Source organism: Equus caballus, chromosome 1 (genome assembly GCF_041296265.1).
Source record: "Equus caballus isolate H_3958 breed thoroughbred chromosome 1, TB-T2T, whole genome shotgun sequence".
Classification (NCBI taxonomy): domain Eukaryota; kingdom Metazoa; phylum Chordata; class Mammalia; order Perissodactyla; family Equidae; genus Equus; species Equus caballus.
The window spans coordinates 32992369-33012529 of record NC_091684.1 but is presented as its reverse complement, the minus strand read 5'-3'; the positions used below and the strand labels follow the sequence as shown (position 1 = coordinate 33012529).

Genomic DNA, 20161 nt, shown 5'->3' with positions numbered 1-20161 from the left:
GTTCATTGGGGGTGCCCTCTCAGGCCCCCACTCTCCACAGACTCCCCCCAGGAATCTAGCGAAGGAGTAGGGGGCTTTGACGGAGCCGCTGCCAAAGCCCAGAGGAGGACCGAGCCTATGGGAAGGACACTGTTTCCAAGGTGATGACGGGAAGAGAGGCCTTTGAGTGCTTTCTTTTTTACATCTGCTAATATGGGTTTGCAGAGACAGGTTTGGCCATTTTCTGCCCGTAGACTCAACCTCATTTTCTGAAGAGCCAATTTGTTCGACTGGCAATTTATTTTCAGCAACTAAATACTAGGTATTCCTTCAGAAAGTTCTGGGTCCGGGAGCCTCTGGGAAGGTGGGGGGGCGTGTTGAGGGGTCCAGGGGAAGCAGGGTCTGTGGAGGGGCTTGCATGGCGATAGCAGAGAAGAGTCATGAGGGCCGGCCCCTCACGGAGCGGTGGGAAATGAGCTGCCCATGTGCAACCAGTGTGACTGTGAGTTGTTGGGGGGAGGCCCCACCTCAGGCAGGCTCAGGGTGGTGGCTGGATAGGAAGGAGCTGGCTGGGCGCCCCACCTTCAGGCAAATTGGCCCAACAAGTAGACATTTCACTTTGATTGGAGGCCTTATGGGTTAGTGGAGATTATAGGGGTTTCAAACACCCCCAAACTGCTCCTTGGCACTGCCACTGCATATGCCCTTGGCCATGGTTCCCAGTACCATCAAAAGACCCTCCTGGCACCTGGCAAGAGCAGGAAGAGGCCTGGAGCAGAAGTGGGCAGCGCAGCTCCAAGCCCCAGCCTGTTGTGTGCCTGGGGCAGACCCTAATCTCTCTGGGCTTCCACTGCCTCTGGGCAACAGGGTCTTGGCCTGGGTGGGCATGGAGAGACCTCTAGTGAGGGCCTGCTCCCCCTGAGCCTGCCCTCCATCTCCTCCCAGAGCACAGGGGGACCTGGGCCATCCCATTCGGAGGAGGAGGGCACCGAGGCTTGGGTGCTGGACCTCATCAGCACCCTGCGTATCAGGTTCCAGCCCCTCCAGGCAACTCACGTGAAGCCGGCCTCTTCACCCTCTTGTGGGTGGCAGGTCCCACCGTTTCCACAGGGGCCGCTGGAACAGCTGTCCAGGGACACCTCACAGTCTCGACCCTGGGGAGAAAAGTCAGTGATGGGATCCCAGGGAGACCCAGGGGCCAGAGTGAGCCAACAGAGACAGCCACCCCCTCAGCAGCTTAGCCTGCCTGTCCGGGGAGTTACTTGTTCATTCATTAATTCATATGTGCGGTCATTAATTAAACATCCCCTCAAGCCTGCTCTGGGCCAGGCACTGCTCTGGGCACTGGGGACAGAGTAGCAAACAAGACAGACCCAGCCTTGCCCACCCTGCACACGAGCAGCCCTCCTCCTCCCGGCGCAGCCTCCACTCACCTTATAGCCGCTGGGGCAGGCACACCTGTACACCTCCAGGGGGTCGTCATGGCAGGTGCCCTGGTTCTGGCATGGGCTGGACAAGCAGGGATCACACTTGGCCTGGACAGCCAAGGTGGGGGGACCTGCGGCCAGGGGGAGGGCGTCAGTGCAGGCGGAAGGCAGGGCTGGCATAGAGCCCCTGATGCCGAGCACCCCAGCCCTGCAGGGACCTGCCAGAAGCCCTCTCCCCAAGGAGATTTTTGCCCCTCGCTGTATTTTCTCTGGGTTGTGTTCATACTCTCCTTTCGCAGTCCACCTCCAGGGCCTCTGGACCCGCCTCTGTAAAAGGGGGTTAATAACAGCCCCTGCCTCCGGGGCTGTAAGAACTAAGGAGCCAATCCACAAAAAGTGCTAATGGGCGCTGGACACCTAAGGAGGCCCCCAGCTGATGGCCAGGGCAGGGCCATCGGCATGCGAGTGTCACAGTCACTATTATTGACGTTGGCTCCCCATCCCCTCACACCCCTTGGAGGCAGCCTCCCCAGCCCTGTCACCCGCCGACCAGGATAACGAGGGGTCCTCCTCAGCAGGCTGGAGACGCAGCTTTGCGAGGAGGCCGTGCTTAAGGGGAAAAAGGTCCCTTTGCCTTGAAGTTATTTCTCTCCCAGGCTGATGCGGGAAGGACCTTTCCCATCACCTCTCCAGCTCTGGGCAAGACCTTCTCCGGCCCTTTGAGGACTCCCTGGTCGCTCTTCCCTGAACTTGGAGGTGGATGAGCTGGCAGCCAGGCTGCTTAGGGCGTCACCAATAAGGGACATGAAGACCTTACAAGAATACATAGTAAGACCAGCCAGTGAACTCCGGTTTCCACTTAAGACTCCTTCTAGAAGTGGAGAAATCTCGGCTCTGCTGCAAAGGCATGAGTATGAAAAAACAACACTTTTCAGTGACAAGTGAGGGAAGCGTCAGGGGCCTTCTCGGTACAGGCAGGGGCGGGCTCTGTTCCGTGATCCGGGCGCTGGTTACTCCGTGCATTCAGTTTGTGAAAATTCAGAGAGCCATTTACTTAGGATCTGTGTCCTTTTCTGTTATACGTGTTATATTTCAATAAAAAGTTAAAAAAAAAAATAACGAAAAACTTCTCACCAGTTCCACCCCACTCCGTTAAATAAATACTGAGCAAATGTTTCAACGTAAATTGGCCCGCTCCCAACAGCCAACAGCCGAGCCACAGATGGAGCCCCTCTGAACTGTGTCGCCTGTGACAGCATCCTGCACACAGGGTGGCCCGGGGCCTCCTCATTAACCTATGGCTGTCAGTTTCATTTCCGAGGATGGTCCTCGAGCTCGCAGAGGGCAGAGGCCGTGCCCCATGGCCTCCGGTGCCCTCCCCCAGCTGTCCCCCTGCACACAAAGCTGGGCCTGAGGCAGGCACTTGGCCACCTCCCTCTGCTCAGCAGGGCTCCTGGCACTTGGGCCGTCGGTCCATCAGTCAATCCATCCCTGAAGGGGCATTTACAGAAGCCCAGGGTGAGGTGCCTGCAATCACACTCAGGCCCTGTGTTTCTGCAAATGTCAGGAGAGTGGCAGCTGGGTCCGGTGCTCAGGGCTTTAAGCTAATTGCTGAGCACAATTCCTACCAAAGGGAGGCCTGAGTGCTCGCACTGCTGAGAGGCTTGGGGCTTCCAGAAACACTGCTGCTATTTTTATGTTCCTTACATAACCCCCGGGAGGGATTAAAGCCCTCACAGCCTGAGATTTTCTGCCTGGCTTTTTCGTTCCTTGGACATCAGGACTAGAGGGCAGCCATGCTAACAGGCAGCAGGTGCCTCGCTCCTGCCACCTGACCCCACCCAGCCGGTCCCTGCAGAGACATGGGAGTGTCTGGAAGGCCCTGCCAGGGTTGGGCAGGTCCTGGACCCCCAGCAGCAGGAAGGGGGGATGCAACCCACTAGCCACCAACGTTTCTCGCACTCCTGGGCTCACCTTGGCATTCAAACTTCTTGGCAGGCGTGGTGAGGAGCAGCTTGCCCTCCATGTCTGGGGGCCCGGCACAGCGGGCAATGCCCGGCTCCTTGTAGCCTGTCTTCACCCAGCTGGACAGCCAGCGGAGGTGGCAGTCACAGTACAGAGGGTTGGCACCAATGGCCCTGGGTCAGAGAGCAGAGAGAAGCAGGCGTTACAGCTTCATGGGGTCCTTCATCCACTGGGCACCTAGGGTGCTGGGCACTATGCCAGTACCCCCACTTCAAATCCAGTAGCCCCACTTCATGAGCATTTACTGTGTAACAAGCTCTGTTCTACGCACTTCATATGTCCTATCTTACTTAGTTCTCACCACAACCTACTATCCCCATTTTACATGTTGAAACCAAGGCTCAAAATAGTGGAGGCACTTGCCTAAGATTTCACAGAGAAAGAGGGGAGGCGGGATTTGAACCTGTGCCATCGAGGCCAGAGCCTACAGATGCTGTGCCTCCAGAGTGACCCAGGGAGAAAGGAACCACCATTTACCACTGCGATGAACCAGCTGCTTTTCCCACGATAGTATATCTAACCTCTCAGCCCCACAGTGTTAGTGTGCTTTTCTCCATCTCAAAGACGTGGGAACTGAGCCTCACGTGGAACAAGTAATTTCCCCGGGGTCACACAACTAGTGAAGGGCAGCCCCTGGACCCAGACCCAGAACTGTCTGACTCTGAAGCCTATACTCTTTTTCTTTTCATTTTTAATTAAATAAGGAGCACATGAATGTGTTGTCACCATAAATCATTTTCAGACATTGCAGACAAAAGTCTTCACCTCACGCAACAACATGAAGGTACGAAGTACCACTGAATCGTACGCATTAAAATGGTTGATTTTATATTACGTGAATTTCACCTTGATTTTTTAAAAAAGGCACATTCCTGGGGCTGGCCCAGTGGCACAGCAGTTAAGTTCACACGTTCCACTTTGGTGGCCCAGGATTCGCCAGTTCGGATCCCGGGTGCCAGACCTACGCACCACTTGGCAAGCCATGCTGTGGCAGGTGTCCCACATAAAATAGAGGAAGATGGGCACAGATGTTAGCTCAGGGCCAGTCTTCCTCAGCAAAAAAGAGGAGGATTGGCAGCAGATGTTAGCTCAGAGCTAATCTTCCTCAAAAAGAAAAAAAGGCACATTCCTGTGTTACTGACAGGAGTGCAAAATGGTACAACTCCTAGGGAGGGGAATTTTGTGCTCTCTATCAAGTCAACAGTGCAGTTGCCTTTGATTCAACAATTCTGTTTCTGGGAGTTTCTCTCACAGCTGTACCTGCACAAGTGTGTAAAGACATGTGTGTGATGGTATTGATTGCAGCATTGTTTGCAATAGAAAGCCTGGAAACCCCCATGTTCATGAATGAGGGAGTGAGTAAATAAACGACAATATATCCATATTACCAAAAAATGTCTACACCCACTGTTGCTGCCAACCACAGGACACATGGCCACATGGTCACCATGCTCAGGCATGCAGCCTTCCAGTCCTTTCCCATATTTACACATAAATTAAATCCATCCACCACACATCATTACTGAGCAGCTTGCTTGTTGCTAAACAGCATGTCTTGGAGATTTTTCCAGGCAGCATATCTGGATCCCCCTCATTTTATCATACTGCTTCACAGCATCCTAAATAATGGATATCTCATAGCTTACTGAGGCAGTTCCCTGTTGTCAGACATCTGGTCCACAACGGCAGTGGACACTCTTGTACGTGCCGCTTTGTGATGTTTGAGCATTTCCCTAGAACAGATGCCTAGAGGTAGGATTCAGGTCACAGAGGAAGTACATGTAAACAAATGTTAACAGCTGCCCTTCAAAAAAGGTTGTATCAGCTTACACTCGCGGGCAGTGTGAGGCCACGCCTGCTTCTTCACATCCTCAACCAACACCGTATACGGCCAGCCTCTTAACGTTTTACCAATGCGGTGTGCAAGCTCATAATCTTCTCACTAAACCACAGTGAGAGATTTAGAGATGAACAAGGCACGGATTTGGGGGCATGGAGGAGCCAGAGCTCTTAGACCCAGCAAACAGGAAAATCAGAGCATCCTGTCTGAAGCACATTTATATCAACCTTATTTCGAAAATATAAGGCTGTATAATGTTAATGAGAACGGGTAGATTTATTAAGCAACCCAGGGATGCACTGCCATTTTCCACCTGTTTTAACTGGGCAACAGAGAGGAGGTGGTTCCCCCTGAGACGCATGCGGTGTGATGAGAGCAGCATCGACTCTGAGCAGGAATTCCCCGAAATAGCACAGCTGATGACTGTGCGATCTTATAAAGCAGGCTGAACATGACTTGGACTCCGGCCCCAGCGCAGCTGCTCACTGCCCGGGTGACCTTGAGCAGCTCGCTTAACATCTCTGGGGCTCACTTTATGATTCGATAAAGAGGCTGCAATCTGGAGAGGGGAGAAAGAGAAGCACATATAACCTAAAATGAGCACCAAGGGAATAATACAGCTTGGAAAAGAAAGCCAGTTGAACCTCGACATGTATTTAATTTTTTTCTGTCCTGATTTGCTGCCAGCATCCATCCTGGCTAATGGGACGGGGCAGACACCTCCCTCCTTCCACTGAGCAGGGCCAGCGCTTGTCAGAGGCAGAGGACGCTCAGAGGCTTTGATTTTTTGAAGCTTCAGTGTGTTAACACACAAAGACTTTTTTTTTTAAATAACAGGAATACAAAAATGATGGTATATTTAAAATGTTTACATTCACCAGATTAATATTTTTAACATAAAAAGTGCCAGGAAATGTAATTATGTTATTCAAAAGATAAATACAGAATTTATTTTAAAATATTTTTTAGAGTATACTGCAGGAGTGTGGTCTGGCAATAAGCCACAAGTTTAAAGTTTATTATGAATGGCGTCTTCTTTCAGCCCTGTAGCTTTTTCATAGAAAATGACAAAAAGACTAACTTGAGGCCATTATGAATGTGGAGGCCTTTGACATCTCTTAGGACCTCCCCAATTTCAATTCCCCCTTGAATGGTAGCAAAGTTGCACCTCGAATGTAAGTGTCCCTTTCTGACTCTTAATATAAAAATAATAATAAAAAAGAAGAAAAACTACCAAAGTCAATATAAAGCTATTCAAAACTTTAAATTCTGGCTTGACCAATACATGCTTTCCTTGTTTCTGTGCAGTGCAGACTGAGCTGCTCCTGAATTCAACATTTCAAGCTTTACTTTATCCAAAGTCCAGTTTTCTGTGGCTGCTTCAGTAGCACTAGTCATTCACTTTCACCTGGGGACTGTTTTCCCAGCTCCTGTGAACTCAGTGGGGAGTGGAGACGCACAGGCCCAGCTGAGACGCAGGGGTGGGGATGGCAGCCAGGCCACTCATCCGTCCAAAAGGACTGCGGATTCAGGTTCATACTCCAACACAAGTATAAATAGCCCTGCGTTGTTGGTCGTTGGGATAACTTGGAAATAGTTGAAACAGTAGATATTCGGTGTGTTCCTGCCAAGGCCCCACTGGGCTTCTATTAATGTAACCAGGACCAAAATAGCTTTCCTGCGGCTGCTTCACAGAGGCGCCGACTATAGAGTTTAGCAAATACTAAAACTTCAAAATCCCCTTCACCTGATCTGTACCTCCTCTGCCTGTCCTCCTCCCAGGGAATTTATGTGTGTGCATCAGTCTCCTTCTACTCGACCAAAGCTTCTTGAGAGCCGGAACCATAAATCCCCCACAGTGCCTGACACCAGCAGGCATCCTGTAAACGTTTGATGAATGAACTCCTGCTTAAAAGCATGAGAAATGCACAAGCCTCAGTATGAAAGCAAAGGAAACCCAAAAAAGAAAAGAATCACCTATCATCCCATAAATGTAACTAATTTAACTTTCATGTATTCCCTTCCAGTGCTTATGCTCATACGTGTACATCAATGAAATCAGAATGTACTATCTTCTTTATTCTGTGTTTTCAACAAGTAATAAATTACCGTGCCATAATTATCATAATTAACTCCTGACTATTCTGTCATATGGGCATACCATGATTTACTTAATCATTCCATCCTCACTTTTCACACTAAATCCTTAATGAATTCGTAAATCTAACCTTCCAGTGTGACAGATTAGAGGCAACAAAATGCCAGATTATAGAAATGAAGGATGACATTGGGGAACCTTGGCACAGGATCTGGCACATAGTAAATATGTGCTGATGGATGGATGGATGGATGGATGGATGGACAGAGAAATGGCAAAAGATGAACTAACAATATAAAAGCAAACAGCAGCAGAGAGATGTGCAGGGTATTGAAGCCCAGGGCAGTGATGAGCACTCACAATTATTATGGCATGTTCGAACCATAGCAGACCTTAGAAATAACCTTTCTACAGGTGAGGAAAGAGGCCTAAAGAGATGAATGAATTGTGTGAGATCCCACTGCAAGTTGATGGCAGAACAAGGACGTAACACCAGTTCAAGGGGTTAAAACATGGCAGACCTCACCCTCCACCACACCCTTGGCCCCCCCACCCACTCTTCTGCACACTGCTGGTGAAGAGGAGAGGCCCAGGCCAGAGTCACAGTAGGAACAGAGGGCACCTCCAGGGGCCAGGAACACTGGGTGCTAAATCTTGGGAAACCCCTGACTTGTTAACGGAGTCATGGGCGCATCCCTCCCTTCAGATTGCATGTGGCCTTTGTGAAGGCCAGAGTGAATATGGTGAGTGTCTGTCATCCTTTTACTATTCCTTGACTCCCTGTAAGTGCTCAAGAAATCCTTATGGAATAGTGGCAGCTCTTCCGTGCAGAGGAGATAATGGATACACGTGTGCACATGCACGTATGTTCCATCAGCATTGCATGTGCACACACCTGAATACATCATATGCACATCTCCCACACTACTGCCTAGTTCCATTTGAAACCCTGGGTATAAAGGGCAGAGTTTATTCACAAGGCTGTTTCATAATAATGGAAGATTTCTTTCACATAGATGCTGTCTTGTAGAGAAATGGGGCTTCAATGCAATTAACAAACACACCTAATCAGTAATACTGATGCCCTCTTCTACAGTTACTGCTTAATTGATCTTTACTTATTGGTTTATTGCTTACAAATTGGATCTGACTTCTGGGCTGTTGTCACTGATCTCCCAAAGAAAGTCTGAATTTATAGATAGGCATGGGCTCAAAATTTGTTTTTGCAGCTTTGGTTTTTTGGTTGTATAAAACATATGTTGTTTGTTCATCTCCCATTTGAAACTCAAAGCCTTTCAATTTTGAGCTGGAGACAAGGTCAGAATGTATATGGGTATCGTTCAGTTTTCACAGGGAAGGAGGAAAGGTAGCCAACTGTACATTTAAACCCCAAGCATAAGAGATACACAAAGCGGGAATCCTAAGGCAGGAAAGGTGGACCAGATGCTTGCAAAGGCCTTGCCTGCCAGGTAGAGAGCTGAAGCAGATGCTCGGCACAGCCCAGGGTAAGCCAAGGAAGCTGCATGGGCCCAGAGCAGCACCAAACCTGGTGCCCAGCAAAGACGAGTGCAAATACTCTCTGGGGAGAAGTATCTCCAATTTTGGTCCTCAGAATTCCCAACGTCAGCAAAAAAATGAGCTCAAAACCAAAAATTATCAAACACAGATGGCAAGAAGCCCCTAGGAATGAGTGTCATCAAGAGCAATGAACAACGCTGTCCCTGCCTGAGGAACTATCTCCAGCCAGGCTCCCTCCTGCCTCATCCCATCCCATCCAGCCTTCACGTGTCACCATGGCTTTCCACCCGTTTCTACAACTTAATTCTTCCACGATTCCCTTCTGTCTATAGAATAAAGTCCAAACTCCTTAGCATGGCACAAGAGGCCTTCACATTGGAATTCCAATGTCCCTTTCCAGATTCATCTCTTCCCACCTCACACTCCTTACCCAACCAAACCTCCTATATCCTATGCTAGACAACATGGCATCCCTGAATACGTCATTTACTTTCTTGCCTCCACGCCCTTACACATGCTGTTCCTTCTTCCTAGAATGTCTTTCCCTATCTTCTCCAAATGGCAAACACCTAGTGCCTTTCCAATGGCAGCATAAATGGCATCTCCTCTGTGAAGCTCCTCAGACTTCCCCAGAGTTAGTCACTGCTGCCTTTGAATTCATTTTATAATATCTCAGAATATCACAGAGGGCAGAAACCTTGTGTTAGTAAATTCTTCAGCACTTGACTCACTCTGGTTACTCAGGACATATTTATTGAGGCAATAAAGAATAAATAAAGAGCTTTGGAATCAGACACACCTAAGTTGAAATCCTGTCTCTGTCATTTCCTAGCTTTATGACCTAGAGAAGCTGCTTAACTTTTCAGAATCTGGGATTGTAAAACAGAAATAATAAATCTTACCACCTAGGACAGCGCCTCTTACCCAATCCACTCCCCTGGCAGACATCGCTAATCAATCACTGCACTCTTCCCAGCGAGTCCAGACTGGCCCTGGAATCTTCATTGCAGGCTCATGGCAGTCTCTGTCAAGTTTGTGGAGCCAGTGCATAGCACAAAACCTACTTCCCATTTTGGTCATGAAGTAAACATGACACCACAGATAAAGCATTCACACATAGTAAAGTATTTGTCCCAAGCAGACCCTCAAGAAGTGGCTCCTATTACTTTTCTATTTCTTCAAGACTAAGATTGTTAGATGTACTACTGATTTAACATGCTTTGGGAAGGGTAGAAAGATATTACCATATTAAATATACAGATCATTTGTAAGATACATTCTGATTTTAGAGATTAAAAATGTGGAAAAGGTGAGTCTTAGAACTGAGAAAATTCAGTGAAATTGTTGAGTGAAGGACCTTAAAGTAGAGGTGCTTGGACCCCAAAAGACTCTCTGATCTGGGTGGGCCAGCCCTCTCAGGCCCTGGGCCCTGGGCTGTGGGGCAGAGAGAAGGAGGATGCAGTAATACTCAGAGGCCCAACTGCAGTCCACCAGGCCCGAACACTGCCTGAATGTGTCCTCTGTGTCCGGCCCAACCTCCAGAATTAGGATGGCGCTGCCATGACCCATTGCTTTTTCATTTTATGGAGGTCATAATAGTTTATAACATTGTGAAATTTCAGTTGTATGTTACTATTTGTCAGTGACCAGATATATGTGCCCCTTTACCCCTTATGCTCACCCCCAACCCCCTTCCCCTCTGGTAACCACTAATCTGTTGTCTTTGTTCATGTGCTTGTTTATCTTCCACATATGAGTGAAAGTATGCAGCGTTTGTCTTCCTCTGTCTGACTTATTTTGCTCAACATAATACCCTCAAGTTCCATCCATGTTGTTGCAAATGGGATGATTTTGTCTTTCTTATGGCTGAGGAGTATTCCATTGTATATATAGACCATATCTTCTGTATCCCATCATCAGTCGATGGGCACTTGGATTGCTTCCACATCTTGGCTACTGTGAATAATGCTGCAGTGAACATAGGGGTGCATATATCTCTTTGAATTGTTGATTTCAAGTTCTTTGGATAAATACCGAGTAGTGGAATGGCTGGGTCATAAGGTATTTCTATTTTTAACTTTTTGAGGAATCTCCATACTGTTTTCCATAGTGGCTGCACCAGTTTGCATTCCTACCAGCAGTGTATGAGCGTTCCCTTTTCTCCACATCCTCTCCAACATGTTATTTTTTTGTCTTGGTAATTAAAGCCATTCTAATGGCTAAGATGATATCTCATTGTAGTTTTGATTTTCATTTCCCTAAGGATTAGTGATGTTGAACATCTTTTCATGGGCCTGTTGGCCATCTGTATATCTTCTTTGGAAAAAATGTCTGTTCATGTCCTCTGCCCATTTTTTGATCGGGCAGTTTGTTTTTTTGTTGTTGAGTTGTGTGAATTCTTTATATATTTTGTCAGATATATGATTTGCAAATATTTTCTCCCAGTTGGAGGGTTGTCTTTTCATTTTATTCCTGGTTTCCTTTGCCTTGCAGAAGCTCTTTAGTCTGATGAAGTCCCACTTGCTTATTTTTTCTTTTGTTTCCCTTGCCCGAGTAGACATGGTATTCAAAAAGATCCTTCTAAGATCCATGTCAAAGAGTGTACTGTCTATATTTTTCTCTAGGAGTTTAATGGTTTCACATCTTACCTTCAAGTCTTCAATCCATTTTGAGTTCATTTTTGTGTATGGCGAAAGGTAATGGTCTACTTTCATTCTTTTGCATGTGGCTGTCCAGTTTTCCCAAGACTATTTATTAAAGAGACTTTCCTTTCTCCATTCTCTGTTCTCAGCTCCTTTGTTGAAGATTAGCTGTCCATAGATGTGTGGTTTTATTTCTGGGCTTTCAATTCTGTTCCTTTGATCTGTGCACCTGTTTTTGTACCAGCACCATGCTGTTTTGATTACTGTAGCTTTGTAGTATATTCTGAAGTCAGGGATTGTGATGCCTCCAGCTTTGTTCTTTTTTCTCAGGATTGCTTTAGCTATTTGCAGTCTTTTGTTGCCCCATATGAATTTTAGGTTCTTTGCTTTATTTCCATGAGAATGTCATTGGGATTCTGATTGGGATTGCACTGAATCTGTAGATTGCTTTAGGTAGTATGGACATTTTTACTATGTTTGTTCTTCCAGTCCATGTGCATGGAATATCTTCCCATTTCTTTATGTCATCATTGATTTCTTACTGTAATGTCTTATACTTTTCATTGTCTAGGTCTTTCACCTCCTTGGTTAAATTTATTCCTAGATATTTAATTCTTTTTGTTGTGATTGTAAATGGGATTGTATTCCTGAGTTCTCTTTCTGTTAGCTCATTATTAGCATATAGAAATGCAATTGATTTTTGTAAGTTGATTTTGTACCCTGCAACTTTGCTGTAGTTGTTGATTATTTCTAACAGTTTTCCAATGGATTCTTTAGCGTTTTCTAGATATAAAATCATGTCGTCTGTGAACAGCGAGAATTTCACTTCTTCACTGCCTAATTGGATTCCTTTTATTTCTTTTTCTTGCCTAACTTCTCTGGCCAAAACCTCTAGTACTATGTTGAATATGAGTAGTGAGAGTGGGCACCCTTGTCTTGTTCCTGTTCTCAGATGGATGGCTTTCAGTTTATCCTGGTTGAGTATGATGTTGGCTGTGGGTTTGTCACATATGGCCTTTATCATGTTGAAGTATTTCCTTCTATACCCATTTTATTGACAGTTTTTATCATAAGTGATGTTGGATCTTGTCAAATGCTTTCTCTGCATCTATAGAGATGATCATGTGGCTTTTATTCCTCATTTTGTTAATGTGGTGTATCACATTGATTGATTTGTGGATGTTGAACCATCCCTGTGTCCCTGGTATAAATCTCACTTAATCGTGGTGTATGATCCTTTTCATGTATTGCTGTATTTGATTTGCCAGTATTTTATTGAGGACTTTTGCGTCTATGTTCATCAGCGATATTGGCCTGTAATTTTCCTTCTTTGTGTTTCCTTTGTCTGGCTTTAGTATCAGGGTGATGTTGACCTCGTAGAATGTCTTAGGAAGTGTTCCAACTTCCTCAATTTTTTGGAATAGTTTGAGAAGGATAGGTATTAAATCTTTGAATGTTTGGTAGAATTCTCCAGAGAAGCCATCTGGTACTGGACTTTTATTTTTTAGGAGATTTTTGATTACTGTTTCAATCTCTTGTGATTGGTCTACTCAGATTCTCTATTTCACCTTGATTCAGTTTTGGGAAGTTGTATGAGTCTAAGAATTTATCCATTTCTTCTAGATTGTCCAATTTGTTGGCATATAATTGTTCATAGTATTCTCTTATAATCCTTTGTATTTCTGTGGTATCCATTATAATTTCTCCTCTTTCATTTCTAATTTTATTTATTTGAGCCTTTGTTTTTTCTTAGTGAATCTGGCTGAGGGCTTGTCAATTTTTTGTATCTTCTCAAAGAACCAACTCTTTCATTGATCCTTTCTACTGTTTTTTTGGGTTTCAGTTTCATTTATTTCTGCCATAATTTTTATTATTTCCCTCCCTTGCTGACTTTGGGCTTTGTTTGTTCTTCTTTTTCTATTTCTGTTAGGAGTAGTTTGATTGCTGATTTGAGTTTTTTCTTGTTTGTTAAGGTGGGGTTGTATTGCTATGAATTTCCCTGTTAGGACTGCTTTTGCTGCATCCCATATGAGTTGGTATGGTGTATTTTCATTTTCAGTTGTCTCTAGATTTTTTTTATTTCTCCTTTAACTTCTTCAATGATCTATTTGTTGTTCAGTACCCTGTTGTTTAGTCTCCACATGTTTGTCATTTTCCCAGCATTTTCTTTACTTGATTTCTAGTTTCATAGCATTATGGTTGGAAAAGATGCTTGATATGATTTCAGTCTTCTTACATTTCTTGAGGCTTGCCTTGTTTCCCAACATATGGTCTCTCTTTGAAACTGTTCCATGTGTGCTTGAGAAGAATGTGTATTCTGCTGACTTCGGTTGGAGTGTTCTATATATATATATATTAAGTCCATCTGGTCTAGTTTTTCATTTAGTTCCACTATTTCCTTGTTGACTTTCAGTCTGGATGATCTATCCATTGATGAAAGTGGGGTGTTAAGGTCCCCTAATATTATTGTGTTGCTGTTAATAACTCCTTTTAGGTCAATTAATAGTTGCTTTATGTACTTTGATGCTCCTGTGTTGGGTGCACGTATATTTATAAGTGTTATGTCCTCTTGGTGGAGTGTCCCTTTTATCATTATATACTGCCCCTCTTTGTCTCTCATTGTCTTTTTTATCTTGAAGTCTACTTTGTCTGATACAAGTATGGCAACACCTGCTTTCTTTTGTTTTCCATTAGCTTGGGGTATCATCCTCTATCTCTTCACTCTAAGCCTGTATTTGTCTTTAGAGCTGAGATGGGTTTCCTGGAGGCAGAATATTGTTGGGTCTTGTTTTTTAATCCAGCCAGCAACTCTGTGTCTTTTGATTGGAGATTCAATCCATTTACATTTAGAGTGATTACTGAGGGCTTAATACTGCCATGTTATCTCTTGTCTTCTGGGTGTTCTATATTTCCATTGTTTCTTTTCTCTTGTATTTCTGACTGACATTTCAATTTGGTGGTTTTCTGTGATGGTTTTCTCAGGTTTCTCTTTACTTAAGATTTGTGGCTCTGTTCTGATTTTTTGTTTGGTGGTTACCACAAGGTTTGTTTAAAAGATCTCATAGGGGCTGGCCTGGCTGCATAGTGGTTTAGTTTGCATGCTCTGCTTCAGCAGCCCAAGGTCCTCCAGTTCAGATCCCAGGCATGGACCTACATACCACTTGGCAAGCCTTACTGTGGCAGGCATCTCACATATAAAGTCAAGAAAGATGGGCATGGATGTTAGTTCAAGGCCAATCTTCCTCAGCAAAAAGAGGAGGATTGGTGGCAGATGTTAGCTCAGGGCTAATCTTCCTCAAAATAAAAAGATCTCATAGATGAGACAGTCCATTTTCTGATAGCCTCTTATTTCCATCAGTGATTACTGATATATGAGGGCTTAATGCTGCCATGTTATCACTTGTTTTCCAGTTGTTCCATATTTCCCTTGTTTCTTGTTCTGTGTATTTCAGACTGACAATTCAGTTTGGTGGCTCTCTATGATGGTTTTCTCAGTTTTCTCTTTATTTATCATTTATTTCTCTGTTCTGATTTTTTAATTAGTGGTTACTGTGAGGTTTGTATGAAAGATCTCACGAATGAGATAGTCCATTTCCTGATAGCTCCTTATTCCCTTAGTCTAAGCAGATCCCATCCTTTTCCTCTTCCTCTTCTAAGGTACTATTGTCACAACTTATTCTATTTTGTGTTGTGAGTTTGTGCTTAAAATGAAGTGATTATATTTATTCTTGATGCGTTCCTTCCCTCTGTCTCTAATGTCATAATTGTTTGCTAATCTGTTCTGATAGAGAGTTGTAATTTTCTGATTGTGTCTGCCTATTTATCTCCTTGCTCAAGGCTTTGTAAACCCTTTCTTTTCTTTCAGGTATGAGGGCTTGCTTGATTATATCTTGCAGGGGGGATCTTGTGGCAAGGAACTCCCTCAGCTTTTGTTTATCTGGGAAAGTTTTTATTTCTCCATCATATCTGAAGGATATTTTTGCTGGATAGAGTATTCTTGGCTGAAAGTTTTTGTCTTTCAGAATTTTGAATATATCATTCCACCCTCTCCCAGCCTGGAAGGTTTCTGCTGAGAAATCCACTGAAAGCCTAATGGGGTGCCTTTGTAAGTTATTTTCTTCTGCCTTGCTGCCCTTAGTATTTTTCTTTGTCATTTATTTTTGCCAGTTTCACTAATATATGCCTTGGAGAAGGTTTTTTCACATTGATATAATTAAGAGTTCTATTAGCTTCTTTTACTTGTAATTCCAGCTCCTTCCCCATGTTTGGGAAGGTCTCAGCTATTATTTCTTTGAAGAAGCTCTCTCCTCCTTTCTCCCTGTCGTCTCCCTTTGGAATACCTATAATCCTTATCTTGCATTTCTTAATTGAGTCAGATATTTCTTGGAGAATTTATCTCTTTTTAGTCTTAGTTCTCTCTCCTCCTCCATCTAAAGCATTTCTATATTCCTGTCCTCTAAATTGCTGATTCTAACCTCCATAATATCAGCTGTGTTATTTAAGGACTCCAAATTTTTCTTTATCTCATTCATTATGTTTTCCACCTCCAACATTTCTGATTGGTTTTTCTTTATAGTTTTAATCTCTTTTGTGATGAACTCCTTCTGTTCATTAATTTTGATCCTGATTTCATTGAACTGTCTTTCTGACAGTTCTTTCTGACTCTCTTGTAACTCGCTGAGTCTTTCGTGACAGCTATTTTGAATTCTCTGTCATTTAGATTACAGATTTCTGTGCCTTCAGGGTTGATTTCTGGGTGCTTGTCATTTTCCTTCTTGTATGGAGATTTAATATTATTTTTTCATACTGTTTGATTGCATGGATTTGTGCCTCTGCATAGTGATAGTATCTGGTTGCAGCTTCCACCTGCTGTCACTGGGTGGGGGTCAAAAGCTGTGTGATCTGAGCCTGCTATGATCCTTGTCAGCTATGCCTGCCCAAGCCTGGGCCACTCCTTGGGACCACAGTGGCCCTGTGGGCAATCCCCTTGGATGAGAAAGCAATCATGCGGAGGCTCAGGGCTGCTGCCACCTGCTCCCACAGTGCTGCCGAGATGTGCTCCCCACTTTGGGGCCACAGCAGTACTAAAGGTGTTCACAGAAGCTGGAAACTTGTTCCCCTGGGAAAGCAGATCTGCCACCTCTTTCTAGGTCACACTAGCCATTGTGTTTGGTGGGCTGGGCCTCCCCACTGGGTCCAAGCCTGGCCCACTCCCTAGAGACTGTGGCAACACTGTGGGCCCTCTCACCAGATGGGAAAGTGATCATGTGGCGGCTCAGGGCTGCCATCAACTGTTCCCACAGTCATGCCGAGGTGCACTCCCACCCTTGGGGTCGCAGCAGCGCTATGAGCACTCCAGCTGGGAGAGCAGTCGCACACATGTACAGGGCTGCCAGGGGGCTGGAGAGTGCTCACCTATCTCCACCACCTCCCTCTGGGTAGTCCATCCCCCTTCATTTTCTTTTCTTTTCTTTCCTTTTTTTTTTTTTTTTGAGGAAGATTAGCCCTGAGCTAACTGCCACAAATCCTCCTCTTTTTGCTGAGGAAGACTGGCCCTGAGCTAACATCCATGCCCATCTTCCTCTACTTTCTATGTGGGATGCCTACCACAGCATGGCTTGCCATGCGGTGCCATGTCCACACCCGGGATCCAAACTGGCAAACCCTGGGCTGCCAAAGTGGAATGTGCAAACTTAACCACTGCACCACCGGCCTGGCCCCTCCATCCCCCTTCAGATGTATAGCTGCATGGGTCTCTCAGGCGTCCTGATGTGCTGTGTGTGTATCCTCCACTGATCAATGAATGTCCATTTAGTTTTAGTTGGAAGGGTGAGAGACAAAGGGAACAACTCATTCTGCCATGTTGTTGACATCACTCTTCTCATTGCTTTTTTCTTTTTTTTTATTGTAGTAAAAAATGTATAACACAAAGTTTGCCATTTTGACCCTTTTAAGTGTACAATTCAGTGGCCTCGATTATATTCACAGCATGGTGCAACCATTACCACTATCTCTTTCCAAACTCTTTCATGACCCCAAACAGAAACTCTGTATGCATTAAACAAAAATTCTCCACTTTCCCCTGCTCCCAGCCCCTGGAAACCACCATTCTCCTTTCTGTAGCTATGATTTTGACTATTCTGGGTATCTCATATCAGTGGAACCAGACGATATTTGTCCTTTTATGTCTGGATTATTTCACTTAGCATGTTTTCAAGGTTCCTCCATGCTGTAGCACATATCAGAACTGCATTCCTTTTTATGGCTGAATAATATCCCATTGTATGTATACACCTTATTTTGTTTATCCATTCATCGGTCAATGGACACTTGGGTTGTTTCCAGTTTTTGGCTATAGTGTAAATAATGCTATGAACATTGGTATACAAGTTTCTATTTGAGTCCCTGCTTTCAATTATTTTGGGCATATACCTAGGAATGGAAACACTGGGTCATATGGGAATTCTACTTTTAGCTTTTAGAGGAATTGAGCTTACTATTTTTTAAGAATCCTCATGATGCTGTCAGCTAAATGGTTTTGGAAGCAATTCTATATCCAATTATACCACTTCTTGGGGTCAGGAAATTTCTGGAGCTTATCCCCCACCATGTGATGTCAGAGGCACAATACTGGTGTCATGCTTATGAGCACGGGCTTTTGAAACAGAGACAGAAGACTCCAGCCCTACCAGCTACACAACTTTGGGTGAGCTTCTCACATTTTCTGGTCCTGTGTCCTCACGTGTAAAATGGGAATAGCACTACCTAGGTTGTAGGATTGCTGTGAGGATTAAATTAGGTGATGCAGGTGGAGTGCTTGGCAATCAATAAATGGTCATTACTACTTTTATTACTGCTTGTGAAGAACTGTTCTCAAATTCCGTTGTTGCGACTGATGAAAGACAGAATGTGTAAGAGCCTGAGATGGGGAGCACGTGAAGTTCACAACCTTAATTAGTTTCAGGTAAAAGCAACAAACTCTGACAGTCTCAGGAGGTGAGGTCTTTCCTGGAATCCAAGTTCTGTTTAAATCCAAAGAGGCCCTGAGAATTGGGCCAGAGTTACTTACAGGTGAGACAAGGAGGTCACGTCTGCGAAGATGCCCTCTCGGAGGGTAGAGATGTCATTGCCATGCAGGGATCTGAGGAGAGAAGAAGCCGTCAGTGCCTCACCTAGAGAGAGACACGTGAGCACTGATGGAGGGATGGGCGTGGCCCTCTGCTGAGAGGGACTTGGCGTCTTACCCCTCAGATGTCTCAGTCTATGGGGGAGATGGCCCCCAGCTCAGAGACCCTGTCCTCTTGGCCACCAGCAAGTGAGTGGGAGCCCCTAATAATCCACATAGACCACCCTGCCCCTTGGCCCTTCTGGATGACTCTGTTTTTGCCATCATAAATAACTCAAGCACCATTTCTGTTTATATAACACATGGAACGTGTGCAACCGTGTGCCCTCCCTCACTTGGGCCAGGAACGTGAGGGAGTAGGCATCTTTTTGGTAAGGAAGTTACTCTGGGAAGCCATAGGCTGGGGGTGAAGAATGTCACCTTGCCCCAGGAGGGGCTGCCAGACCACTCTCATGCATAGATACATGAGAGGCCATCACAACAGGCGTGACAGAGGGCTTTGATCACAGGGCAAAAACCTCACAGTGGGAACTCTTAGAAAAGGTTCACGAATCTCTTGCAAACAAGCATTCTCCATCTGAACAGGAGACTCACAAATGAAGGGCTAGATTATCTTGGATGCTGCCCCATAACATCCTCCCCCAACACTCACCCCTAACACGACTTGGGGCCAGACAGCAACCCCCATTTCTCAGATAGTGTCCCATTCATTCCTCAGTCTCTGTCAGAGGCTTGAATAAGAGCGGACTGGCCTCCCACCTTTGGACATAGTTGGCCCCGCTGGGGCCCCAGATGTGGGGACCTTACTGCCCACTGGGTGGGTGGCAGGGCCCTCAGTGGGGCAGATTTCCCTGGAGGAATGAAGAGCGGGGAGACTTACAGTAGGCGCAGGGAGCGCAGGCCCTGGAAGGCCAGAGGAGGGATGCACTGGAGGGCGTTGTAGCTGAGGATCCTGTGGAAGGGAGGGAGGGAGAGAGGAGGGAGGGAGGAAAAGGGGAGAGGTGGAGGAAGGGAGAGAGGAGGAAGTGGGGGAGAGGGGAAGAATGAGGCGGGAGGCACCACAGTGCCGCCCAGGCCCCTGCAGGCCCAGGGAAGTGCTCAGGACACAGGGGCAGTTTTGCTCAGCAGCTCTGTGGGGGAGGCCAAGCAGTGGATGAGAGCATGGGCTGAGGCTCTGGCCTAGTAAACCAGTGATCTCCAGCATGTCCCCTCGCCCCTTTATGCCTTAATCAGCTCCCTCGGCAATAGAATAGGGACAAAAACAATGCCAACTTGATAGGCTCTTCTGCGGGTTAAAGGAGACCCCCCAGGGGAAGCTCCCAGCTCAGTGCCTGGCTCCCAATAACGGCTCAGTAACGGGGAGCCACTATTAGGAGGACTGAGGACATCCCCTTGTGGAGGCTGCACCAGCAAGGGGCACAGGTGCAGGCCCTGTGAAGTTGACCCTGACAAGCACCTGCCCGGGGAACATACCATCTCAGTGCATCACCTCCAGAGGGGACAGGG

General features: G+C 45.7%; 1 protein-coding gene across 2 annotated transcripts in view; it reads right to left on the bottom strand.

Annotated features, from left to right (window-relative positions):
* Positions 1-20161, bottom strand: part of SLIT1 (slit guidance ligand 1) — a 182494-nt gene that overhangs the window by 11918 nt on the left and 150415 nt on the right. For both annotated transcript variants that reach the window (XM_023641701.2, XM_070223435.1), the window contains exons 24-28: positions 19536-19607; positions 18599-18670; positions 3381-3544; positions 1413-1537; positions 1036-1133 (exon numbers count right to left, since the gene is read on the bottom strand). In XM_023641701.2, the coding sequence (XP_023497469.2) occupies positions 1036-1133; positions 1413-1537; positions 3381-3544; positions 18599-18670; positions 19536-19607 (531 nt within the window). The remainder of the gene's footprint in view (positions 1-1035; positions 1134-1412; positions 1538-3380; positions 3545-18598; positions 18671-19535; positions 19608-20161) is intronic.